Source organism: Rhinopithecus bieti, unplaced genomic scaffold, assembly GCF_001698545.2.
Source record: "Rhinopithecus bieti isolate Rb0 unplaced genomic scaffold, ASM169854v2 scaffold_28024, whole genome shotgun sequence".
Classification (NCBI taxonomy): domain Eukaryota; kingdom Metazoa; phylum Chordata; class Mammalia; order Primates; family Cercopithecidae; genus Rhinopithecus; species Rhinopithecus bieti.
The window spans coordinates 393,241-420,394 of NW_016812359.1; the positions used below are offsets into that span (position 1 = coordinate 393,241).

The window sequence follows — 27,154 nt, forward strand, 5'->3', positions numbered from 1 at the left end:
ATATGAACAGACAATTCTCAAAAGAAGACATTTATACAGCTAACAGACACATGAAAAAATGTTCATCATCACTGGCCATCAGAGGTACATGGACAGGTACATGTGCAGTAGTTTTTCTTATTCCCAAAATTCAATTTGCAAATGAGACCAAACAACTTCCTGTCTCCCTCATGACACCAACCAGACAAAAAAGAGTTATTCCTCTAATCCCTCTACTTGTATGGTTAGGACTTTCTGCTTCCACTATTGCCCTTGGAGCTGGAATAGCAAGCATTTCAACTTCTGTCACAACCTTCCGTAGCCTTTCTAATGACTTTTCGACTAGCATTACAGATATATCACAAACTTTATCAGTCCTTCAAGCCCAGGTCAACTCCTTAGCCGCAGTTATCTTCCAAAATCGCTGAGGCCTTGACCTACTCACTGCTGTAAAAGGAGGACTGTATATTTTAAATGAAGAATGTTGTTTTATCTAAACCAATCCAGCCTGGTATACGACAACATAAAAAAGCTTAAAGATAAGGCCCAAAAACTCACCAGTCAGGCAAATAATTACGCTGGACCCACCTGGAGACTTTCTAACTGGGTGTCTTGGCTCCTCCCTATTCTTAGTCCCCCGGTACCTGTTTTCCTCCTTCTCTTACTTGGGCCTTGGGTCTTCCGTTTGGTTTCTCAATTCATACAAAACCACATCCAGACGATCACCAATAATTCTATATGACAAATGCTACTTTTAATAACCTCATGGTACCATCCTCTGCCCCAAGATCTCCCCACAGCCTAAATTTCTATTCCTTGTAACTCGTTGTAAAATTTTTTTTAAGGTGTCCACACAGTCCCTGTTCACACTTAAAGCAGTCCCGAGAAACATCGCCCCTACCCAATAATCCCCAGTAAAACTTATGTTTTCTTTATCTTTTCTTATAACTTTATATTTTATAAATAAAAAGACAGGAATCTCAGGCTTCTGAGCCAAAGCTCAGACATTGTAACCCCTGTGATCTGCACATATACATCCAGACGGCCTGCAGGAGCCAAGAAGTCTGGGGCAAACCAAAACTACAAAAGAAGTGAAACAGCAAGCTTCTGTCTTAACTGATTGACCAACCTTACAACATTCCATTATGACTTGTTCCAGTCCTGCCCCAACTGATCAATCGATCTTGTGACATTCTTCTTCTGGACAATGAGTCTTATGGTCTCCCCACTATGCACCTTGTGACCCCCTCCTTTGCTGACAATAGATAACCACCTTTAACTGTAACTTTCCACTATTTACCCCACTCATATAAAAATGCCCCACACCTATCTCCCTTTGCTGACTCTGTTTTCGGACTCAGCCCACTTGCACCCAAGTGAAACAGACAGCCTTGTTGCTCACCCAAAGCCTGTTGGTGAACTCTCTTCACACAGATGCGCTTGACACTCATCACTGCAGATGAAAAATATATTAATCCTAATATCTGGTCCAAAGAAGAAAACCAAGGGAAACTCCAAGTCCCTCTGATCCACATCAAGCTAAAAACCCCAGGATAAGTAGTAAGAAGGAAGCAATACCCTATTCCCCTAGAAGGTAGGATAGGGTTGAAATCTATAATCAAAGGCCTTATTAAGGACAGGCTTCTCGAGCCCTGTATGTCCCCTTGTAACACCCCAATACTGTCAGTCAAGAAATCAGATGGGTCATACTGGCTAGTACAGGACCTTGGAGCTATCAACCAAATAGTCCAGACTACCCCACCCTGTTGTCCCCAATCCTTACGCTATTCTTAGCAAGATTCCATATAATCATCAATGGTTTACTGTAATAGATTTGAAGGATGTCTTTTTGGGCATGTCCCCTGGCTGAAGATAGCTGAGATATATTTGCTTATGAGTGAGAGGATCCCCACTCAGAGCAGAAACAACAATATCGATGGACAGTCTTGCCCCAAGGGTTCACAGACTCCCCTAATCTTTTTGTCCAAATTTTAAAACAAGTACTAGAAAAAGTTGTCATCCCAGAGCAAATATGCCTTCTCCAGTAATTGGACGACATTCTTATATCTGGTGAAGATATAGAGAAAGTAACTGACTTCTCTACACATATGCTTAACCATCTGCAGTTTGAGGGGCTACAAGTCTCAAAAAGAAAGCTTCAGTATGTAGAGCCCAAAGTTAAATATTTAGGCCACTTAATAAGTGCAGGCAAGCGAAGAACAGGGCCTGAACGAATCAAGGGAATCGTGTCCCTACCTTTGCCTCAAACAAACAAGAACTCAGGAAATTTTTAGGGTTAGTTGGATATTGCCACTTATGGATTGACTCATACACACTGCACAGAAAACTGTTATAGCAAAAACTTGCCCAGGAGAAGCCTAACCGTATCCTGTGAACTTCTGAGGAAGTTGGTCAAGTCGAGAAGCTGAAGGAAAGGCTCATAACTGCCCCTGTTTTAGGGTTACTCTCCCTGGAAAAGCCATTCCACCTTTTTGTTAATGTGTACAGTGGGGTAGCTTTACGAGTGCTGACTCAAGAACACAGAAGCTGCCGGCAGTCTGTAGACTTCCTATTGAAGGTCTTAGACCCAGTCATTTATGGATGGCCTCAGTGCAGCCAGTCCATCGTGGCTATGGCAATACTAGTCGAGGAAAGCAGAAAGTTAACCTTTGGAGCAAAATTGACAGTAAGCATGCCTCACCAAGTTAGAACTATCTTAAACCAGAGAGCGGGGAGATGGCTTACTGAATTGAGAAACTTAAAGCATGAGGCCATTCTGTTAGAAAAGGATGATTTAACATTGACTACTGATAATTCACTCAACCCAGCAGGTTTCCTAACAGGGAATCCAAATCTAAGGAGGGAACACACATGTTTAGATTTAACTGATTACCACACAAAGGTTCAACCAGACCCAGGAGAAACCCCCTTCCGGGCTGGATGGCACGTATTCATAGATGGTTCCTCCCAGGTGATTGAGGGAAAAAGACACAGTAGGTATTCAGTGTTTGATGGAGAAACTCTCATAGAAATAGAGTCAGGAAAATTGCCCAGCAGTTGGTCTGCTCAAACGTGTGAGCTGTTTGCACTCAGCAAAGCCTTAAAGTACTTACAGAACCAGGAAGGAACTATCTATACAGATTCCAGGTATGCCTTTGGAGTCGCCCATATGTTTCAGAAAATTTGAACTGAACGAGGTCTCATTAATAGTAAAGGTCAAGACCTTGCTCACAAGGAGCTGATCACCCAAGTATTGAATAATCTTCCGTTGCTGGAAGAAATAGCTATTGTCCATGTTCCCAGACAGCAGAAAAGAATTTATTTTGAAAGTCAAGGAAGCAATCTAGCAGATCAGGTAGCCAAGCAGGCTGCTGTGTCTTCTGAATGCATATTTTTCACTTAACTTCCTACCTCCCTCCCCCTACCATAATCCCCATTTTCTCTTCCACGAGAAAAGAGAAACTAATAAAAATAGGCACTAAAGAGAATTCAGAAGGGAAGTGGATATGGCCAGACCAGAGAGAAATGTTGTCTAAACCCCTTATGAGGGAAGTCTTATCCCAACTACACCAGGGGACCCACTGGGGGCCCCAGACCACATGTGATGCCGTTCTCAGAGTTTATGGTTGTATAGGAATTTATACCCTGGCCAAACAGGTTACAGACAGTTGCTTAGTATGTAAGAAAACTAATAGACATACTATAAAAATATTACCTCTCGGGGGAAGGAATCCAAGCTTAAGGCCATTCCAAAGTATCCAAGGTGATTACACAGAAATGCCTCCAACAGGTCATCTAAAATATTTACTAGTGATAGTAGACCACCTCACTCACTGGGTCAAAGCTATCCCCTTTTCAAATGCAACAGTCAATAATGTAGTTAAGGCCCTAATTGAAAATATAGTACCCAGGTTTGGACTAAGAGAAAATATTGACTCAGACAATGGAACTCATTTCACCACACACATTATTAAAAAGCTATCCCAAACATTAGATGTTAGTTGGGAACACCATACTCCCTGACACACACCCTCATTAGGGAGAGTAGAAAGAATGAATCAGACTCTAAAGAACCACTTGAACAAATTAGTCTTAGAGACTCGATTGCCATGGACCAAGTGTCTTCCTATTGCCCTGCTGAGAATTCGAACTGCACCACAGAAAGACGTTGGTCTTTCTCTTTATGAGATGCTCTACGGATTACCTTATTTGCACTCCACAGCTGATATTCCTACCTTTGAAACAAAAGATCAATTCCTTAAAAATTATATGCTTGGTCTATCTTCTACTTTCTCTTCTCTTAAAACTAAAGGTCTATTAGCACAGGTGCCACCCTTGGAGTTCCTGGTGCATCAACATCAGCCTGGGATCACGTCTTCATCAAGAGCTGGAAAGAGGAGATGCTTGAGCCAGTCTGGGAAGGTCCTTACTTAGTGCTCCTAACTACTGAAAGTGCAGTCCGCACAGCAGAGAGAGGATGGACTCCCCACACCTGAGTCAAGAAAGAGCTGCCCCCTCCAGAGTAGTGGCTGTTCTGGAGTCCCAGGGGGAAACTAAAGCTAAGAAGAATTTAACTCTCTTTCATCTATTCTATTACACTTTGTTCTTTCCTTGCTCTATCGCTGATCATCTAGTTATTAACATAAACAAGTCAATTTCACCTCAAACTATTGCATTTGATGCTTGCCTTGTTATACCATGTGGGAATTTGTCAAGTCAAAGACAGCTCTCTACTTCAGAAAAGTACCTCTGTCCCTCCTGGCTCTCCTCAGACTGGGCATTATTGAATTGGGACCATTTAATTTGGGGGGATTTTGATAAAGACCCCAATGGCAACCAGGAGTCTTGCCCCCACTGACATAGAGCTTTTATGCTGTAGTTGGTCCAACATTCTGTGGACCCCTAAAGAGCAAGGATGGACTGCCCCTACCAGTTTTTGCAATTCCCTAAAATCATACATTCATTTTACTAAACGGACAGCCCCCGCTAACTGTCAGCTAAACCAGTGCAATCCTATAGATGTTATTATCTCAAGCTCCCAAGGTTCTTCCCCTTTTCTAAGATGGTTGCCTTCTTTAAGCTGTTTTATAGTATGGGGCTAGGTTTCAGGGACAGACCCTATTGGATCTTTGAAATGCATTTCTTTGATCACCTGCCACCTGCACCTGCCTCTAAGTCTTTTTCCGAAACCTCTCACAACGGAACCATTGTTCCTCCTCCATCTAACGACAAGGCCAAGATAGCGATGGTAGAAGTTAAAGACTTAAAACAAACTTTGCCAATTGAGACGGGATACCAAGATGTAAATGCCTGGTTGGAATGGATCAAATATTCCATCCACACGTTAAACAAAAGCAATTGTTATGCTTGTGCACACAGCAGGCCAGAGGCCCGAATTGTCCCCTTTCCACTAAGGTGGTCCTCCAGTCGACTGGGCATGGGCTGTATGGTAGCTCTTTTCCAGGATTCTACAGCCTGGGGTAACAAGTCGTGCCAAGCTCTCTCTCTGCTATATCCCGAAGTCCGACACCCTGTAGGTCAGCCCCCTGAGGGCCATTCAGCTTCCATCTCCCAACACCAAGTTCACTTGGTGTGTCTCACAACAGGGAGGAAACTTAGCATTCCTCGGAGACCTGAAGGGATGCAGTGAGCTTAAGAATTTTCAAGAGCTTACCAATCAGTTAGCTCTTGTTCATCCCTGGGCAGATGTGTGGTGGTATTGTGGTGGACCTTTACTGGACACTCTGCTGAATAACTGGAGTGGCACTTGTGCTTTAGTCCAATTGGCTATCCCTTTCACACTGGCATTTCATCAAACAGAGGAAGGAAAAATAAGACTTCATAAAGAGAGAGAAGCCCCTTATGGGTCTTTTGACTCTCACGTCTATTTAGAGGCAATTGGAGTACCACGAGGAATACCAGATCAATTTAAAGCCTGAAATCAAATAGCTGCAGGATTTGAGTCAATATTTTGGTGGGTGACAAATAATAAAAATGTAGATTGGATAAACTACACCTATTACAGCCAATAGTGATTTATTAACTACACTAGAGATGCTGTTAAAGGAATAGCTGAGCAATTAGGGGCTACTAGCCAAGATGGCTTGGGAAAATAGGATAGCCTTAGACATATTAGCAGAAATGGGAAGAGTTTGCGTCATGATTAAAACTCAATGTCGCACCTTCATCCCAAAAAACGCCACCCCTAATGGAAGTATAATAAAGGCATTGCAAGGTCTGACTGCTCTATCCAATGAGTTAGCCAGCAACTCAGGGGTAAATGACCTTTACAGGATGGCTAGAAAAGTGATTCAGTAAATGGAAAGGGATAATAGCCCCAATTCTCACCTCCCTCATAGTCATAATAGGTGTACTTATTCTTGTCAGGTGCTGTGAAATACCATGCATCCGTGAGTTGGTGCAGAGGCTCATAGAAATGGTACTTACTAAAGCCTTCCTTAACTATCTCCACCTCATTCAGAAAAGCTTCTTCTTTTGGAAAATGAAGCAGAACAACTAAGTCAAGACATGTTAAATAAGTTTGAAGAGAAACCTGTAAGAAAAATGCAAGAGGAGGAAGTTGTTAAATATGAATTCTAAATTTCTCTTCAAAGAATATGTCGGTATATTCCATTCTTTGCCTTCTACTTTTAAACGTAACTTCCTCGTAAAGCAACCTTTTCTGATTACCTACTCCAACCTGACTCATTCTGATTCATTCTCCACCCTGACTCATTTCATAACCATTTTTCTCACCCCATAACTCTCTTTAAATTAGTCAATTGATAATAATTTAGCCTGTGCAGTCTAACCCTAGCCAATAGGGGAACGAGACAGCAGTAGGGACCACGTGCATCAGTAATAAGAACCACTTTCTCTCCCTTGTTCAAGTGTGCACTCACCATTGCTCCATCTGTAAGGGTGCACCCTTCTATAGAAGTACCTTGCCTTGCTGAGAAGTAAGAAGAAAATTTTGTATTCGAGTGCTATTTCTTTTGCGGCACTAAAACTTTATTTATAACAAGATCTTCTGTATCTAATTACTAACCCTTTTTGTTCTCCATTGCTTGGCTTCCCAGTAATCAATAATCATGCTCACTTTGCTTAATTGAAGATTAATGTGATGAAAAAGATGGTCTGTTACTTGTAGAAATTTCCAGTTGTATATAAGATGGTCATTTTCATGACTCTCTGGCTAATCATTTCCCATTGTGTACTCCTGGAGTTGGAATTATTTGCGATTCCTTTCTAAGGACAAAACTGTATCTTCTTTCTTGTGTTTGTCCTTACTGCCTTTCAGCATATTCCAATATGCCAAGAATTTTAATCTCCTACCCCACCCCAAATAGATGTTGATCACAATCAGGCAATGTCTCTCTCTCTCTGTGTTTATTATCTAGTTACTTTATGTAGGTATGAAATGAGTCATGGGTAATACTGTGGAATGGAAATCATCTTTGAATGGTCCTCTTCCCCCAAGTCATTTGTGCCACCACTTCACAGTGGTTCCAATTCTAATATATTTTGCCACTTTGCTGCTGAGAATGTGTCTTACTAGGTTAGCATCTACAGTAGTTAAAAAAATCTCCCATAACAATAATTGTGTGAATCACAGAATTACCAATGACCTCTTATCAATAGCATTCCTGTTAATGAAACTGAGATGGGGAGAGACACTAACAACTCCGAACCTCACTCATGGTTCCCCACCAAAGCTAAGTATTATGGCTTCTCTCTCTGACCAGAGGCAGAGTTTATTGCAAAACCACAAGTGTCCTCCTTTGGATCCCCCAAATAGTGTTTCAGTGATTTCCTCTAGCTTGAATTGCTCCTCTCTATTTGCTGGGGGAGCTAGTCAGTCCGTACCCGATGGATTTACTATGTGGACAATTACGTGGCCTTTCCACAGCCTTTTATTTGGCAGTACCACATATGAAGCTCAGAAGATACAGTGGTGAACAGGCCAAATGGAGTCCCTTTCCTCAGAGTGCATGGCCTGGCAAAAATCCTTGAATTCAGTATCAACTTCCCTTCACAGGCACAGCTCTGCACCCTCCTCACGGATGCCTAGTCCTGAAACTATCTTGTTTTAGGTTCAGTTAGAAAGCTTTGTCTCAATAGCACTTTTGTTTGTTTGTTTTATTTTTTTAAGTCAAGGTAGTTTTGAATAAAGGAGACAATATTTGAGTATTTACAAATCGGGTATTTAGAATATTTACACATACACAAGTTCTGGGTGAAGTATTCTGCTCCAATTTGTAATCTAGGCACACTTTGCTAGAAAACGTTAAGATTGAATTCAAATCACGTACAGTATTTCAGAAATCTTTCAGGTGAAGCCCAGCTCTGGTTGCTAGGCAACCTGACAGCCTCCCAAGCTGGGACCAACTCACCTCCCACACTTGACCATCTCTCCAGTGGTGGGACGCGGAGTACCCATTGGTTCGCATCTCCTCTCACTTAGCCCCAATTGGTCGGAGAATCTCTCACTCCGCTCCCGTTGGCTCTCGCCGTCTCTTGCCGCTCCGTCATTGGCAAGTTGGCTCTCGTGCCACCCCACGTCAGTCTCTCACACCACTTCCTCGGCCCTGAGACTTTGTCCCCGCCCCTTCTCCCCGCCCTTCCAGCCACGAGGGAAAATCCTAGTGAGTCACAGCCTCTAGTTTCCTTTTGATTGGTAGAAGCCGGACTGGGGGGCGGGCGCTGCAGGGCAACTCTACCGGCCGCGATTGGCTGCTGGAGCCACCGTCCCGCCTCCCAGCGACTCTCGGCGGTGCCGGAGTCGGGTGGGTTGGCGGCTATAAAGCTGGTGGCGGAGGGGAGGCGCCGCGCACTATTCTTTGGTGGCTCACTGCCTTTCATCTGCTGCCTCTCGGTCACGCTTGGTGAGTGTCCCGCGCGGGGGAGTAGAGCTAGGCTGCGGAGGTGCCGCGGGCGGGTGTGGGCTAGACGGAGGCGGTGTCCTTGACTAGGCCCGAAGGAGCTGGGAGTCTGGGTCAGGACGGAGGCGGGGACCTTGCCCGGGAGGATGGGGCACCGTGAGTGGGGCCGGGCGGGGTCTCCCTCGCCAGGGACCTGAGGCCAACCGTAGCGGATCTGAGAAGAGCCGAGGACACAGGCGAGTCGCGGAGGGGAGAACGCGAGAGGGCATTGAGGTCTAGGTGTTTTAACGACATAGGAGTTGGAGGTGCCAGACAGGCAGCTGTGACCGCCTAGAGGGAAGTCGGGGGTGTCAGGAGGGTAGAGAAGAGAGTTGGGCTGCCGAGGCGTTTCCAGAGCCTTGGTTAAGGGTGGACGCCAAAGGATGGGTAAGATCCTCTTTAGACAGGCTGATAGGTTCGTAGGGGGTGTGTCCTGCTGCCACATACAGAGTTGATGGAAAGAAGGGAAGTGGGTAGAATTACTTTTCTTCCTCAGCTCAGGTGCAAGAAAGCGTTCACAACCGTGATTTAGACCTGGCTAAGTACTGGGGCTCAGTCTGTACTTGCTTCAAATCGCATAGATCACTGCCTCCCGCCTTCGTGCCTCCATTTTTTTTTTTATGTCTGCGTTTTAAAAAATAGGCTTCCTTGGTGTTCTGAAATCCCACATCTCCTTCCTGCTAATACCTTCAGGACTAGCTTTAGGTGATACAGTGTAATGGGCAAGCACTTAGAGTCCTCACACAAATAGGTTTTGGATTAAGCTAAGGATATTTCAAAGCAAGTATATGGAGTCTTTGAAAACGCACGTCCGGCCTTGACCAGTGGTAGAGAAATGATTATTCTGATCCACTCTGGAGGAGGGATTTGGGGAACAGATAATGTGAGGTTGTGCCTGTTTGTCATGCTTGTCCCTGTGGCCTTAGCCTTAAGGCATCACTGGCTGCTTTCACCACTCACCTCTGCTGCAGGTCCCCACCTTCCCGAGGATGCTCTTGCCACCTGCTGCAGTAGGATGATGTGTTCTGGCTGCTGCTAACTAACATTTGCTCTGTTTCAGGCATGAATCATGAAAAACAATTGACAAGATAAACAACAAAATTAAGACAAATGGAAGTGCTCCTAGAGTTAACAAATTTTTCCTTCTGAGGCGGGTTTTGGACTTTATTGCACAGATACTATTAGATGAGAGGCAGTTGAAAGTCCTTAACATTTTCCGTGTCAGTGGTTCTTTGCACTTGAGACACCTAAGCAGCTTGTGTTCTTTAAACTTTATTTTAAAATTTCAGTTATTTTTGTGTGGAGAAGGGAGCAGGGATAGCATACCTTATGGGAAGAGAGAAAGGCTTTCTTTGTGTCTACCTTTGTAGATATTTCTCACCTAAGTTTGTAAGTTTGCCCTTTATTCAACTGTAGTCTAGTTCAGCTCAATTCTAGTATAATCATCAGTAACCCCAGCACTCAGAAGGTATGACCTATGCTGCGGGGAGGGAGTGTAAAAGGATATTTTATGTTTGGAGCCGTAAGCCACATCATTTGGGCCTTGTTTTAATTTTGTTTCTCATCTTAAATATCCCTCCAGATTGCTTTTACATCTTGTTTCGTTTAACTGTGGATTGATTTTGAGATTTTGACTTAGATTTTAGATAGCTTTTCTCAGAAGAAATATATGCAAAAAACCCAGATATTGTTGTAATATGGTTTCCTGGGTCCTCTAGAATCATTTAAAACCTGGTTGTATCTTCCAGAATCTGGAATTGGATATGAGATGTGGCTTGAGAAGTTTGTTTTGCTACGTATCAGAATCTCCAATTAGTTTCATTTAGAAAGGAATATAGCCTTATAATTTTATGCTGGGTTACTGTGGAACCAAATATCATAGAAGGATGTGTGATATTTTTATGTTTTTCAAGAAGGTAGTATAGATTTAAAAGGCTGCGATACATATTACCTGTCCTAATGATAGTACTATATATATATTTTTTGTTTTTGTTTTTGTTTTTTTTGAAGCAGAATCTCACTGTGTCGCCCAAGCTGGAGTGCAGCGGGGTGATCTCAGCTCACTGCAACTTCCGCCTCCCGGGTTCAAGCAATTCTGCCTTAGCCTCCCGAGTAGCTAGGACTACAGACCACCACACCCAGCTAATTTTTTTGTATTTTTAGGAGAGATGGGGCGTCACCGTGTTGGTCAGACTGGTCTCCAACTCCTTACCTCAAATGATCCATCCGCCTCAGCCTCCCAAAGTGCTGGTATTACAGGCATGAGCCACTGCGCCTGCCTAGAGCTAGATTCTTAATCTCTTCATCCTAATGCATGGTGTGTGTTGATGTTCACTTAATGTCTGTCAACTGAGTGTAGTTACATCAGTATAGGAGAGGCTAATCTTTGAAAGCTTGAAGTCTTGTCTTCATCTTTGCAGGGTTTGTGGTTGTGTGTGGGTGCATATGGGAATGATTGTAAGACCAACAAATGTTTTCTGATTCCATATGGGCTTCTTACATTGTTCACCTTGGAATCTGTGAACAATTGAAACCATTTGCCTTGAACTATAGCAGTAGAGAACCAGTTTCTTTAAACTAGACACTATGGTGCTGCAGCTCATCTCAAAAGTGATAGCAGGCTACTCTGGACACACCGCCTATAGGGTAGCCCTGCTCTGCAAGGAGCAGTAACAAATTAAAAAAAAAAAAAAAAAAAAAAAGTGATAGCAGAAAGCACTTACTACTGAGGGCTGCTACAAGTATTAAATCGAAAAGATTTGTCCTCTAGTAGTTATAACTCCAAATTCAGCCACTGAAAAATACAGCAATTGAGTACCCTTTACTTCAAGATCTCAAAGGGATTTCAGAAAATCAAAATATATAGCCCCTCTCCCAATAGAAGTGTAGGAATCCTGTATGGATAAGAAGACTGCCCATAACTAGTTTTCCATAGAGAGTAGGCTATGTAGACTTGGGTATGAATGACCTACCTCTGTAGAAATGCAGGTCCCTGATTAGAAAACTTATTTTCTGTGTGATTTATCAAGGAAACCTTGCAGGAAGAGGTGACTTAGAACAGGGCCTTGAAAATGAGTAGAATCTCTGATAGGCAGACCTCCTCCTGGGAGGAGGCAGGAATGTCCATGCTTTTTACTTGGAGAACTATACCAGAGTATACAGGTTTGAGCAAGTCTTTCTTAACATTAGTTTTTACTTGCTTGCTCCTAAGGAGGAAAGGATGCCAACTTGTTCTTAATTTCCTAGATTTATCTTCTGTAACAATGAGAAAGATCAACAGGTAACTGTTTATATTTTATAGTTTATATACCAAAATGTGTAGGTGATGAACTTCTCCAACCACTTGTTTGAATCAAGGCTAAGGAGGGAGCCAGAAGGAAGTATTCAGAACCCTGAGTAAACTCTAGAAGAAACCACCATTGCATAAATCTGATTGGCCCTAGACAATTCTTATCATTCTTGTGTTTTAGTCTTTGCCCGACTCAAAGTGCCTATATTTTATCCCAGGAGTCTGCAAACCTGCTTTGTGGTAACGTGCCCAGCTACTTGCCGTTCATTAACTGCTTCTTGACCCATGTTGATTCCCTCTGTCACTTACTCTGAAAAGACCTGTTAGAAATAAGTTTGTGATCTGCTTGAGACTTTGGCAATACTGGTTTAGCCAGAATGGAGAAATCCTTAAGTAGCACAGAAGTTCTTTCTGAATCTTCTATTTGTTTCTTCTTTGTTCTCTGTGTCTCTCCCACCTAACCTCCCTTTCCAATTTAAGTAATCAAAATAGAAAGAGGAGCCCAGGCAAGGTGGCTCACGCCTATAATCCCAGCACTTTGGGAGGCCAAAGTGGGTGAATTGGTTTAGCCCAGGAGTTGGAAAACAGGCTGGGCAACATGGCAAAATCCCATCTCTACAAAAAATACAAAAATCAGCTGTGTATCGTGGTATGCACCTGTAGTCCCAGCTACTTGGGGGGCTGAGACAGGAGGATCACTTGAGCCTGGGAGGTCAAGGTTATAGTGAGCAGTGACCATGTCACTGCCTTCCAGTCTGGGTGACAGAGAGACACCCTGTCTCAAAAAAAAAAAAAAAAAAAAAAAAAAATTGAGGGAATATAGGCAGTTCAAGGAAAATTTCCTTGTCACAAGCAGTGTCAAATGCATATACATGCATGAACATCAAGAAGAAATATTATTTAAGTAGTCTTAACATGGAGAAGGAATCATGCTTTTCAAGAACTGGTCTCTGTGGTCTGCTTAATTTGCAGAAGACAAAGGCATAATTTGAGATAATAAAGAACAAAAGATAGGTTATTTTCTCAAAGTATATATAATGCTGTAGAGACATTTTTGGAATATTGTAGTAGTCTTTGCTTACAAAACTTAAGATCTATTTCTTTTCACAGGGCAGTGGGGGTAGGTGGGTAGTAAACTTAGTCAATGAAGTATGGCTGTGAAGAGCTCTTAAATTATGTAATTATGTAAATAAAGTAAAGCTTTACTAAATATTGATAACATCCAAATGTAGTCACCAGTGAATTCATTAAGGGCAGATGCTAAATTTGCCAGTAATTAGAGAGCAGAGGAAATGGTGTATGCTGTGTTAAACACAGAAGCTGTTGTCTCAAGTAACAGTCTTTCAAAACAGATGGACTGAAGACTATGTTCCAGTCACCTTTGAAAATTATTTCTACTTAATTTACATAATAATGTTTAATGCTCCTGTGTCTAAATGCTTAATTTTTTAACATAAGCACTAAGGGGGAAAATCACTTTCTAGAAGGTTTGCAGGGTGAAGGTGGCAGTGTTGAAAATAATTAGGTCTTGCTAGAAAAATACCTTTGTATAAGAACTAAGGTAATAGTCAATGTATTAGTGCTTTATGTTACAAAGTGTCTTCATGTATGTTACCATCTCAGCAGTCCTTCACAATGATCTGGGGAGGGCAACTGTATTAGCTTCATTTTATCGATGAGGAAACTGAGGTCCAAAATTGGTGCCAAAGCCACAATCTCTTATATGCAGTGCAGGCTCTTAAATGCATGGATCTCTTTACTCTAGGAATTTGCTAACTCATTACAACTTGTTTATATTCCTTTCCTCCAGTTCTTGAAAACCTTGGTTTAAAGCCTCAATTGGTGACATGGGCTTCTTATTTCCTTGAGGTTTTTTGTTTTTTCCTTTCCACAATAGTGATCTTCTTATATCCATTTATTACCAGGACTGAACCTATCACTAAAAGGGCTAAGAAAATCAGGGGGAAAATGTGCTATAAGCTTTAAGTATGATTTTTTCTAAGCAAATGTCAAATTCTATTCTGCATAATGTAGTTGGATAAGGAATTGCTTATTTTAACTCACTTTGAATTGGATTCATTAGTATTTGAATTTGGGTAGTGATTTGTAACTTTAAAAGCAGTTCTTATTTGAAATTCCTAGTGCCCGAAGGAGGAAACAGTGACAGACCTGGAGACTACAGTTCTCTATCCTTCACACAGGTATGGCATCCTGTCATGCTGCTTAAGGAAAGTATTCCTCTCTAATGGAAGAAAGAAATTTTGATATCCTAGAGCAAATAACAATTTGTTTGTGCCATATGTTCTTAAAACCCCTTTTAGGATTCTGCCTCATCTTTAAAATTTTGTTAATGCCATAATGCTTCAGGAAACTAATTTTGTGTTTATTAGACTAATGTTTAAAATCTAGAAACAAATTTTAAAAATTAGTGTTCACTCATAAGAGAAAAAGTGCATATAATAAAATGTAACTACATGAACTACTTAATCAGAAACAATCAGAGGTAAGCATGTCTGCCAGTAATACTTTTTAAATTACAGCCTCAAAAGATATGTATCTGGGCTGTGGATGAATGTTTAAAATGATGTGAGAATGGGCCAGGCACAGTGGTCACATCTGTAATCCCAGCACTTTGGGAGGCTAAGGTGTGCGGATCACCTGAGGTCAGGAATTCGAGACCAGCCTGGCCAACATGGTAAAACTCCGTCTCTACTAAAAATGCAAAAAAATTAGCCGGGCATGGTGGCAGGTGCCTATAATTCAAGCAGCTTGGGAGGCTGAGGCAAGAAAATCGCTTGAACCCAGGAGTCGGAGGTTGCAGGGAGCCAAGATTGCACCACGGCACTCCAGCCTGGGCAACAGAGTGGGACTCTGTCTCAAAAGAGAAAAAATTATGTGAGAATGGACAGTAATTGCAAATGTATTTCAACTGGTAATCTAATTATTTGCAGCCATTGCTTTCTCATATTGCCAGGGAGTGCTTCTCTTACGATTCTGCGTTTTTTGTATTTCAAGATTATGATTTCCTATGGATGTTAATGATGTTAGATTAGAAGTCTAGTGCAATTTCATTTATTCAACATTAGCATCTACCATATGCCAAACAGTGGGCTGGGTACCAGGGACACAAAAATGAAAAAAGCACGGTTCCTGCTCTCCAAAAGCTCCTTGTTTAATGCAGAGAGGCTAAGCCTAAATAATAGAAGAGAAACTTGGCAGAGTTATTGAATTTTCCTTATCTGAAATGCTTGGGACCAGCACTGTTAAAGATTTTGGATTTTTCTGGATCATGGAATATTTGAGAAAACATACCCGTTGAGCACCCCTAATCTGAAAATCCAAAATCCAAAATATTCCAATGAGCATTTCCTTTGAGCATCATGTTGGTGCTCAGAGAGTTTCAGATTTTGGAGCATTTCAGATTTTGCATTTTTGTATTAGGAATGCTCAACCTGCAGCATCTTGACAATGGTTAGACATGCAATTTGGAAAGAACTGTTGGCCTATGATAGAGAAGAGAGCAGAGGCAGAGCTCAATTAGGAGGGACTGATGCTGAAGTCCTTCCCCAACACAGCCATTGAGGAGCTAGATTAGGACTTCCCTTACACCAGTATCATCAGCTAGTTTCCCTCCCCTTTTTCTCCCCTTTCCAGTTCTCTTTCATTTCCAGATTTATTCTCAGAATAACTATATAGGTCTTTTATGTATTCTAGGCAGGAAGCATTCAGAAAACATTAACAAGGCTTCCTTATCTTGCTTTACTGACTCTGGAAATAGGATATGGAGTTTCTTTTGTCCACCAGAGGGAGTGAGCCCTTACTTAAATGAGACTTATTTAAGACTTTAGTCCTCTCTTGGTACTGCTTTGTTGAAAAACTTGAAAGGTTTACAAAGTTCTCTGAAAGTTGCCTTTTCTCTCCTTTTTTAAGGATGGAATTTAAAAGAAAATGTATATATTTTATTATAAATACAATATATACTCTGAAAATAATAAAATGCATTATCTGCAAAAAATTAAAACATGTAATTTTTTTAACCATCAGATTTTAAAATTATATTCTACTTAGAAAATTTTGTGATTTGTCTCTTTTTTTAAATTAAAAAAAAAAATTTTTTTTTGAGATGGAGTCACACTTTGTGATCCAGGCTGGAGTGCAGTGGTGCTATCTTAGCTCACTGCAACCTCCGTCTCCCGGGTTCAAGCCTTCCTGCCTCAGCCTTCCACGTAGCTGGGATTACAGATGCCCGCCACCATACCCAGTGAATTTTTGTATTTTTAGTAGAGACGAAGTTTCACCATTTTGGCCAGGCTGGTCTTGAACTTCTGACCTCAAGTGATCTGCCCACCTAGGCCTTCCAAAGTGCTGGGATTACAGGCATAAGCCATCACACCCGGCCTCTTTATTCTTAAATAGTGAATTAACCAAAATATTCTATTCTCTGATAGGGTGAAGAGTGAATACCATAATGTGAGCACCTCAGACCTATAGCTAGTCTTTTTTTCACCTAATTTATACCTAGCTATATCTAGCCTATTTCAGAGAGCATTTGAAAGGACAATGTAAGAGCACATCCTCAATAGGATAGTTAAAAGTAACATTTGCTGGGCACGGTGGCTCACGCCTGCAATCCCAGCACTTTGGGAGGCCGAGGCAGGTGGATCACTTGAGGTCAGGAGTTTGAGACCAGCCTGAACAATATGGTGAAACCCCATCTCTATTAAAAATACAAAATCAGCTGGGTGTGGTGGCACCCGCCTGTAATCCCAGCTACTTGGGAGGCTGAGGCAGTAGAATCGCTTGAACCTGGGAGGCGGAGGTTGCAGTGAGCTGGGATCATGCCATTTCACTCCAGCCTGGGCAACAAGAGCAAAATTCCATCTCAAAAAAAAAAAGTAACATTTGAAACCAGAAACAATTTTTTGTTCTTCTAAATGTCATGAAAGCAGTTATTTCTCTGTATTAATTTTCCTGTCAACTTAATCACTCTTCTCAATTTGAACCAAAGGCTAAATATTTCAGATTAGATGGCTTTTTACCAAGAACATAATGGAAAAAAACATTGGCTGTAAGAAACCCTCAGAGGATGAATAATATTGACTGAGTTGGACAATGTAAAAATGATTTTTTCCATCAAGGTCAGAATTGTGATTCACTTTCCATTTGATGTATGTGGGTTATTTTAGTTAACCTACATTTTTTGTTTGTTTGTTTGTTTTCAAATGAAACAAGTCATGTATTTAATGTAGGACATTTAGGAGTCATAGAGTTGTACCTTATTTTAGGAGTACTATAATACAAAGAATTGATCAGCACTCATCAGACTGTGACAAATACAGATTAATTCTGAAATTGAAGTCTTGCATTATAGCTTTATTTTATAGAGAACTGTACAAGCATTATAAGGATAATTAAATATATTGCCAGTGTTGCTGCGTGATGCTCTTAAAAGACTAAACTGAATTTATTAGTGAGTACAAGTATATTGCAAACTGGTTTATACCTTCAAAACGGTATATTACCTGTTCACTTTATTTCCAATAGTGTTAAAAACCACTGAGCCAGGCAAGGAAGACCATACTGTCTTCAGCATGTTTAAAGCAGTTTGAAGAGTTGAAAATAATCTAAAGGGTAGCCTTGCGGGAAAGGCTGGGAAGGTGGTTACTCCTACTTTAGTGACTTAAGAGATCATATGTAGCAGCTTATATGCCTATGGACTAGTCTTTTTCTGGTAACAGTAGTTGTAGGGCTCTTTCTTGTGTACTATCCAGTATCTTATTTTACTATAAACTTAGAATTCATGCCTAGTGGCATATTAGACAGCTCTTTTATATTTTCGTTTCAACTTCAGCAAAGTGGTAACCAACTTTATCAAAAAATTGATGGGAAGAGTTTGTTGAGGCTCAGAGTGAGGATGGATGTAGAGCATTTCAAGCACCTCATATCGAGAAAATCAGTAGTCTTCTATCTGAGTTGTAGACACAGGAAAGGAGTTGAAGATGAATAGAGTAGGAATGTAAAAGCCTTATCTTTATCCTCCCCAGCTTTAGGTTTTAACAAGAATGAACTTCCCTTAGTCTTTCTTTATGCTCCTGTCCCTGAATGTTGGTGATGACATTGTTTTTCCTGTATTGAATACAGAAATATGGCCAGTACTTTAGGAATTAAGAGGATATAATTGGGAAGTAGATTGTTGTGTTTAGGGGTTTTCCTTCCCATTGTGGAATTGAGTAGCAGCAGTATATATACTATGTCTGGTAAAATGGGCCATACAGTAGTCTAAGACAAGAGAAGACCTTAAGGAACTTGGACGTAGTTGAGGTGACCAGACTGTTTAATCTGCTTAGGTGCCACAGCAAAATACCATAGAGTAGGTGGTTTAAACAGCAGATATTTATGATCTCATAGGTCTTTAGTCTGGAAGTCAGAGTGCCAGCGTGGTTGGTTCCCGATGATGGCTCTTCTGGATTGCAAGTGGCTGCGTCCTCACATGGCACAGAGAAAGTATGAGAACATGAGCAAACTCTTGTGGTATCTTCTTATAAGGGCGCTGATCCCATCATGAGGGCCCCATCCTCATGACCTCATCTAAACCTGATTATTTTCCAAAGGCCCCATCTCCAAATGCCATCACATTGAGAGTTAAGGCTTCAACATATGAATTTGGTGGGGAAATACAGACATTCAATCCATAATACAGGCAGATATTTGGGAAGTAACACAGTTGAAGCACTGAATGCTATATTTTGTACTATCTGAAGAATCTGGGATATAATAAATTTAAGATGCTTCATTGCCAATTAAGATACAATGCTTTTTTGATTACTTAGAATGTTTTAAAGAGCTCTTTAGAGTTAGACATAGATTTTTGTCATGTGTCACTTGCATATTCAATAAGATGGAAAACACATAAGGAATTGCTAAATTTCACATATTTAGAGTCTGCCTTCTGAATTGTTTTTGGAGTCAGAGTTATTAATACCTGTAATTTTCCATCCTCTGTGCCGCCAAGAGAATTGGTGATGTAGCATTCCTTTCAAGAGCCCAAAAAGGAATGGGAAGGTTATGGTGCTGACCTTCGGCTTTGCGATTATGCAAAGCCAGCCTACTTTGACTCCTGCTTAGGGATTCGCCACCTTCTACTTCCTTCCCAGTCCATTTGGTTCCTAGAGGGTGAAATGAGTGCTCCAGTATCATATCTGAGAATTTCTTTCAGGCTGTTGACTGTCAGCTGCAAATGTCATGCTGGCAGTTTTGTTATTTTCCCACGTGTAAGCAATGACAGCATCATAATTGGCTTCTGTCTGATAGCAATTGTAAGAGGAATCCCAATTTCTGAAATGTTACCCAAGAAAGTGACTTTTAATTGACGAAGTATGATGGTGTAGAAGGACAGGCAAGAAATGCAAAAGGTAATTTAGAAAGGTTTCATGGGTAAAATGTGACCTATGTGATCTAGGGCTATAAAGGATTTCAATAAGCAGAAGCACGAGGTGGGTTGTTGAAGAAAGCACTAAATGTTTTTGGATAAAGAATATAATAATTTGAGAGTAAAGAGTAGAGGGAGGGTTATGTAGGTAAATAGTTGTAAGATGGGGAAAGATGGGGTAATATTTAGCATTTATCCTTGATTGTTGACTTTAGTATAGTTCTCTTTGTGTGTTTTCGAGTATAAATTGCATACATGAAAGTTAAGAATCTTGTGTTAAGTCTCATATAAGAAGGAAGTAGATAGAAAGACCAAACTGGAAAAATGTATGGAGTTGTTTGTGAAATGGCAGGAATGAGAAAGCAGCTTGTCTGAGCCTGATCTCTTCACTTCCTCAGTGGTGGTTCTGAGAGCTGGTGTGGCTGAACTCCACTTAACCAGGGAAAAGGGCATAAAGGAAACAGGGTTTGTGTGGAAGAAGTGGGGTAGAACAAAGTGGAGAGGGTCTCTGTTCATTTAGTGTATCTGGCAGTGTGCTTGTCAAGTCATAAAACACTTGAGAATAGAAGTTTGGAAGTCATTCTATACATTTTCTTCTTTCCCTAACATTTAGTCAGTTACAATTTCTGCTAGTTCTTTTGCTTTTTCCATGTTTTTGGAAGATGTTCCTTTTCACTCCACACGTAGTAATTGCTCTAGTTCATGACCCGTGTCTTCTCTGGACTGCCATGTCAGCTTCCTAACTCATCCATTCACAGCACCAGTGACTGTAAAACAGCGTTAGTGATGATAGAACAGTGGCTGTCAAACTTTTTTGACTGTGCTCCCCAGTAAAAAAAAATACGCTTTGTATTGCAACTTATGTATACTTTATGTATGTATGAATAATTAAAACAAAAGGTTGATTCAAGAAAAATGTTTACGTTTGCCCTGTGCCATGCAATTGTATATCTTGTATTCTTTTCTGTTTCATTTTTTTAAATGTGTCCTTGCCATCCACTAAATCGATTCCAGAGTTGGAAAAACACTGACCTGACAACTAATATCACCGTATTATTCCTTTTTTAAAACTCTCCGATGGCTTCTTACTATCTTCATGATAATTTTGAAGTCTTCAACATCAGCATACCAGAACCTTCGTGACCTAACCCTTACCTAGTTATCCTAATGTATTATTTACCTGATCTACTCACTGGGGCTCATGTTTCATTCCAATAGACAAATAAAGCTTTTTGTAATTCCTTATAGTCTGCCTTTCTTCATGCTGTCCACTCTGTTGAAAATCTACTACCCTCCATTTCTTCAGTGCATTACTGCTTACTCCTACCCATTCCTGGGGCTCAAGTCAGGCCCCTATAACCAGGATGATTTTCCTAACACTCCTTGCCCTACCACCAGGCTGGGTTAGGTAGTTCTCCATTATATAATGTGGCTCTCAATGTTGTTACCTGTTTATTATTATGTGTTTTTCTCTTATTATCCCATAAAATAATGAATACTTGAGAGGATAAGGAAGTCTCCCATTAAACATCCATAATGTTTAGCATGTAACATGTTGGCATTGTTTGGATGAATGAAAAAAAAGAAACAAAAACAATTCTTCTGTTTGGAAGGGAGACACAACTGGTATCTCTTAAATCTTTTTTTTTTTTCTTTTTCCCTCTACAGACAAGGTCTCACTGTCACCCAGTAGTGCAATCACAGCTCACTACACCCTTGTACTCCTGGGCTCAAGTGATCCTCCTGCCTCAGCCTCCCTAGTAGCTGGGACTACAGACATGCACCACCATGCTCAGCTCATTTAAAAAAAAAATTTTGTAGAGAGAAGGTCTTGCTGTGTTGCCTAGGCTGGTCTTGAACTCCTGGGCTCAAGTGATCCTCCTGCCTCAGCCTCCCAGTTGCACCTGGCCCCTTAAGACCTTTAATTGCAGAGTGGCAGAGGACAAATGACATAAATATAGGATTTGGCTTTCATTTTTAAGTATCAAATTAGTGGTGGGTTGACAAGTGATATAGAATGTTCATGAATCAGTTCAGCCCAGGTAACTCATAAACCAAGACCTTTGGGTCAATGAAATTCTGCCACGTAAGTGGCACCATCCAGTGATGTCATACCTAAAAAGGAAATTGAGTTGTAGAATTTTAGGTTTCAGGATTATTTCTCTAAAACTGAGGAGGTGTGCCACTCTTCAGAGCCTCACAACTACATTTCATTGGTTCTTATGCCATCTGGGTTCTGGTTAGAGGGCTGATGGAAGTACTCAAGAAAGATTAGAAGGTGGGAAGAAGGTACCTGTCTTGTTCTTGTCAGTGGCAGCAGCAACAGTGGGACTTTGGGTCTCTGGGTTCCAGCTCAGCAGCAGAGGTGCTAGTACTGTAGCTCTAGCAGCTTCAGCAGGAGTGCAGGCTCATGGGATCTGAAAACCACCTTTCCCACTTTGTTCTTCCAGCCCAGCCAACAAGTTTGTAGCTATTTCCCTGCATTAAAACTCCCCTCTGTTTGAAATATCTGGAGTAATTTTTCTTTTCCTGACTGATACAACCTGTTGAAGAAGCTGAAGCTCTGATAGGTTAAGTGCCCAACAATGGTCTTGTGTAGCTAGCAATTTTTGTTACTATTGGTAAGTAAATCTAGACACCACTTTTTAGTCCCTTTTTTAAAAAAGAGGACTGGTTTATCTATGATGAATAAATGATGTATGTATGTATGTATTTATTTATTTTTGAGACGGAATCTCACTCTGTCACCAAGGCTGGAGTGCAGTGGTGAGATCTCGGCTAACTACAAGCCCCTCCTCCCAGGTTCACGCCATTCTTCTGCCTCAGCCTCCCAAGTAGCTGGGACTACAGGCGCCTGCCACCACCCCCGGCTAATTTTTTTGTATTTTTAGTGGAGACAGGGTTTCACTGTGTTAGCCAGGATGGTCTTGATCTCCTGACCTCATGATCCGCCCGCCAAGGCCTCCCAAAGTGCTGGGATTACAGGCATGAGGCACCATGCTGGCCTGATTTATTTAAACTTTCAGGTGGTCAGGTAATTCTGATTTGTCAGCCGTATTTCTGAATTGTCATTGTATTTTATCTTACAGTTCTTTACAATGTAGAAAATCTTATTTGAGTGTTGTTTACCTCTAATAATCATGTTTTAAATCTAGAGATGCCCAATTTTGAATAAAATGAAAGCCTTTCTAAAAGACTATAATTTTAAATGATAATATTCCATTCGTATAATAATTGCTACTTCACATGTACACAATTGACTGCCCTAAACACTAAACTTAAAGAAACTAAACTGATACTTCAGGTGATTGCTAAACTCTTAATATCTATTTCTCAATTTCAAACTTGAAAACCAGCAACCTATAACCTAATACAATGTTTTTTTCTGTTTCTCCTTTCTAAAGCTCTTTCACCATGCCTGGATCGCTTCCTTTGAATGCGGAAGCTTGCTGGCCAAAAGATGTGGGAATTGTTGCCCTAGAGATCTATTTTCCTTCTCAATATGTTGATCAAGCAGAGTTGGAAAAATATGATGGTGTAGATGCTGGAAAGTATACCATTGGCTTGGGCCAGGCCAAGATGGGCTTCTGCACAGACAGAGAAGATATTAACTCTCTTTGCATGACTGTGGTTCAGAATCTTATGGAGAGAAATAACCTTTCCTATGATTGCATTGGGCGGCTGGAAGTTGGAACAGAGACAATCATTGACAAATCAAAGTCTGTGAAGACTAATTTGATGCAGCTGTTTGAAGAGTCTGGGAATACTGATATAGAAGGAATTGACACAACTAATGCATGCTATGGAGGCACAGCTGCTGTCTTCAATGCTGTTAACTGGATTGAATCCAGCTCTTGGGATGGTATGTTACAATTCCCCTCGTCCCCCAAAATTTTTTTCTGAGATTCAGTAGACCCAAATGACACTTTAGTTAATGCAATATGCAAACTTCTGTGATTTATACTTGTTTGGATATATTAAGAAAGATATTATACCTGTCTGTTGTTACCTGAATTGTGAATTGGTTATCTTATCTTGTAGGACAAATGGTATATTCAAAATTTAGTCAGATAGATGACAGAGCCTTGGCAGATGAATTAAAAAAAAAATTAGAGCATTTCTTTCTTTATCAAAGATGGGAAAAGCATATTCTGGGGGAAATATAACAGACTTCAGTTTCCATGTATGGTTATAGTGTTGAATTTCTTCTTGTGAAATAACAAAAAATATTTTTCAGGACGGTATGCCCTGGTAATTGCGGGAGATATTGCTGTATATGCCACAGGAAATGCTAGACCTACAGGTGGAGTTGGAGCAGTAGCTCTGCTAATTGGGCCAAATGCTCCTTTAATTTTTGAACGAGGTAAGTGCTTGGGAAAGCATTTTTGTTTTTTTTAGCACAGTATGCTGAGAAAGTTGAAAATAGAAATAGGAGCTGTCGCTTACTTAATGGTCATTAAATGCAGGTACTACTTGCTAAGAGCTTTATGTGTGTTACTGTATTTATGTTTTTCTTTTCTTTCTTTCTTTTTTTTTTTGAGATGGAGTTTCGCTCTTGCTGCCCAAGCTGGAGTGTAATGGCATGATCTCAGCTCACTGCAACCTGTGTCCCCAGGTTCAAGTGATTATCCTGCCTCAGCCTCCTGAGTAGCTGGGATTACAGGCACGCGCCACCATGCCTGGCTAATTGTTTGTATTTTTAGTAACAGGGTTTCACCATGTTAGCCAGGCTAGTATGGAACTCCTGACCTCAGGTGATCTGCTCCCCTCAACCTCCCAAAGTGCTGGGATTACAGGCATGAGCCACCGTCCCCGGCCCGTATTTAATTTTGATAGAAGTTTTATGAGGTAGGTGGTGTCATCCCCACTTTACAGAGAAGTGGGTTAATGTAGGGTTTAAGTGATAACTTAAATAGTAACTTGCTCATAGTCAGTGGCAAGTTTAATCTGTCTTCAGTGTAGTAGAGTAACTGTGATCTCTGTTAGAGTTATGAAACTGGCTTGGAAAGTTGTATACCAAAGGAGTCTTAGGACTGTCCATGGATACTGTTATGTATCATTTCACTTATATTGGCTTCACCTTGTGATTTCTCTACTGTAAGTGGTGAGAATTGATCAGATAGTTAAGGAAAGTCCTTAGATAATTCAATATACTGACTAGCATACAGACATCAAGAAGCAGAAATATATAGACATCTTCCTTTTTGGTTCCAATAGGGCTTCGTGGGACACATATGCAACATGCCTATGATTTTTACAAGCCTGATATGCTATCTGAATATCCTATAGTAGATGGAAAACTCTCCATACAGTGCTACCTCAGTGCATTAGACCGCTGCTATTCTGTCTACTGCAAAAAGATCCGCGCCCAGTGGCAGAAAGGTAAGTTTTACCCATTTTCCTTGGTTTTGGGATCAGTTGAGAGCAGTGTAATGTACCACTTGAGAGCAGTGTAAGGTATCTTTAGTAAGCAACTACTTTGTGGGCTTTCTTCATTTAATGTCCTTTTACCATTAATTCCTCATTCACCAAACAGCATTTTCCCATAGTTTCTGGGAAAGTGTAATTTACTAGAAGAGGTGAACTTTGAAACTGAGGTATATCTCTGCAAAAATATTCAGGTCGGTTTACCCTTGTAAGAAAATCAAAGTGGAGTAAAAGAAGGTAACTTGAATTTTGTTTTTTTGAGAGAGGTATTTTAAGAAGGTTTTGGACTACAGTTGTGATTCAGGGAAAACTAATGAAAATGGATTACTAAAGTGATCTTCCCCCAAAAATAATCTCTTTGCACTTGACCTGTGAAGTTATCATTAATCTAGACATTTGTTGAGGCACTGAAAGGACAGTGTTTGAGTTAATGCTATCGTAACACATTATTACATAAAGTATACTTTTTCTATAGTCCAACTTTGCTTTTTAGAGGTTATGAGAAAGGGTCAAAATCATATTCAACGAAAATATCAGTGAATTTAGTGGCTCTGGATAAGAATCATTCTTGCAGTATACATTAACAGAAAGGTGGTTTTCTAACTTTTTATTAGGACCCACAGTAAGAAGTACACGTTACATTGTATGTGTATGCCAGACTGAAACAAAAATGTCATGACATTACTTACCCTTGCTGCAAGTTATGCAGTTTGCTATTTTTCTACTGTATTTTGTTTTTTAAAATATTCTTTTACTAAAAAAAAAAAAAATTCCTAATCCTGACCCACTAAATTGATTATGTAACCTGCTAATATGTATGACTCTTAAATTTGAAAATTAGTGACATGGTATATATTGTTTCATCTCTGAGTGTCTTTTTAAATGTACATTTTAAGGTATAGAGAGGTTTCATTATACAGTGTATTTGTGGTTGCTGTTTAAATATATAAAATATCCTAGCCTTATTCTAAAGTCAAACTTTAAGATTTCATGGCTTATATGAATTTCATAGTTTCCTTGGACTTCTCTTTCAGAGGGAAATGATAAAGATTTTACCTTGAATGATTTTGGCTTCATGATCTTTCACTCACCATATTGTAAACTGGTTCAGAAATCTCTAGCTCGGATGTTGTTGAATGACTTCCTTAATGACCAGAATAGAGATAAAAATAGTATCTATAGTGGCCTGGAAGCCTTTGGGTAAGAGGAGCTATTATGAGTTTTTTCATTCTATATTAGAGCATTTTTAATACCTGTTAAGCTGTTATTTGTACAGACTGAGAAATTGAGAGTCAGAAGGATCTTAGAAGTCATCTGGTCTAATCTATGTGTCTCAATCAGTGAAGAATCTAAGTCCAGAGAGGTGGTAGCTTTCATGCACAAATTCTTTAGACATTTCTATTCAGATTTTCTGATTTCTTTCTTTCAGCTCCATTCATGTTGTCACGATAAAATAACTGTACAAGGGCCTATATTCACTATAGCAGCCTCTTAACTCCTTGCCTCTCTCAGCGCCCCTGCCCCCATATCCTTTTCCATCCTGCACACTGCCACAGATGAAGTCAGCTTTTGTACTCCACCTCCCTTTTTCTCATTTCAGGCTCCCTAGCATGCTATGCGTGTTCAACTCATTCTGTTTCTCCCCGTGTCTCTTGTGTGTCCTTTCTCTATCTGATAAAATTATCTGTGACTTTTGAAACTTGGCTCCTGTAATACCATTACTTTTCTAACTAAATAAATATTATTGTGGACTTGAAATAGTATTCTATTCACTGCCAATAAAGCTACAGCGGGTCTATAAACGTATTCAAATCAGTCTTAACTTGATTATGAAAACTTTTGGCCGGGCGCGGTGGCTCAAGCCTGTAATCCCAGCGCTTTGGGAGGCCGAGACGGGCGGATCACGAGGTCAGAAGATCGAGACCATCCTGGCTAACATGGTGAAACCCCGTCTCTACTAAAAAATACAAAAAACTAGCCGGGTGAGGTGGCGGGCGCCTGTAGTCCCAGCTACTCGGGAGGCTGAGGCAGGAGAATGGCGTAAACCCGGGAGGCGGAGCTTGCAGTGAGCTGAGATCCGGCCACTGCACTCCAGCCCGGGCGACAGAG

General features: G+C 40.7%; 1 protein-coding gene across 2 annotated transcripts in view; it reads left to right on the forward strand.

Annotated features, from left to right (window-relative positions):
* The first annotated feature begins 8,712 nt into the window (after positions 1-8,712).
* HMGCS1 (3-hydroxy-3-methylglutaryl-CoA synthase 1) overlaps positions 8,713-27,154 on the forward strand; it is a 24,291-nt gene continuing 5,849 nt past the window's right edge. The window contains exons 1-6 of one of the 2 annotated variants that reach the window (XM_017895985.1): positions 8,718-8,864; positions 14,332-14,390; positions 23,023-23,480; positions 23,856-23,981; positions 24,836-25,000; positions 26,080-26,245. In XM_017895985.1, coding sequence (XP_017751474.1) covers positions 23,033-23,480; positions 23,856-23,981; positions 24,836-25,000; positions 26,080-26,245 — 905 coding nt within the window. In that variant the 5' untranslated portion in view covers positions 8,718-8,864; positions 14,332-14,390; positions 23,023-23,032. Of the gene's footprint in view, positions 8,865-14,331; positions 14,391-23,022; positions 23,481-23,855; positions 23,982-24,835; positions 25,001-26,079; positions 26,246-27,154 lie in introns of both variants that reach the window. The other variant, XM_017895986.1, reaches the window with a different exon arrangement.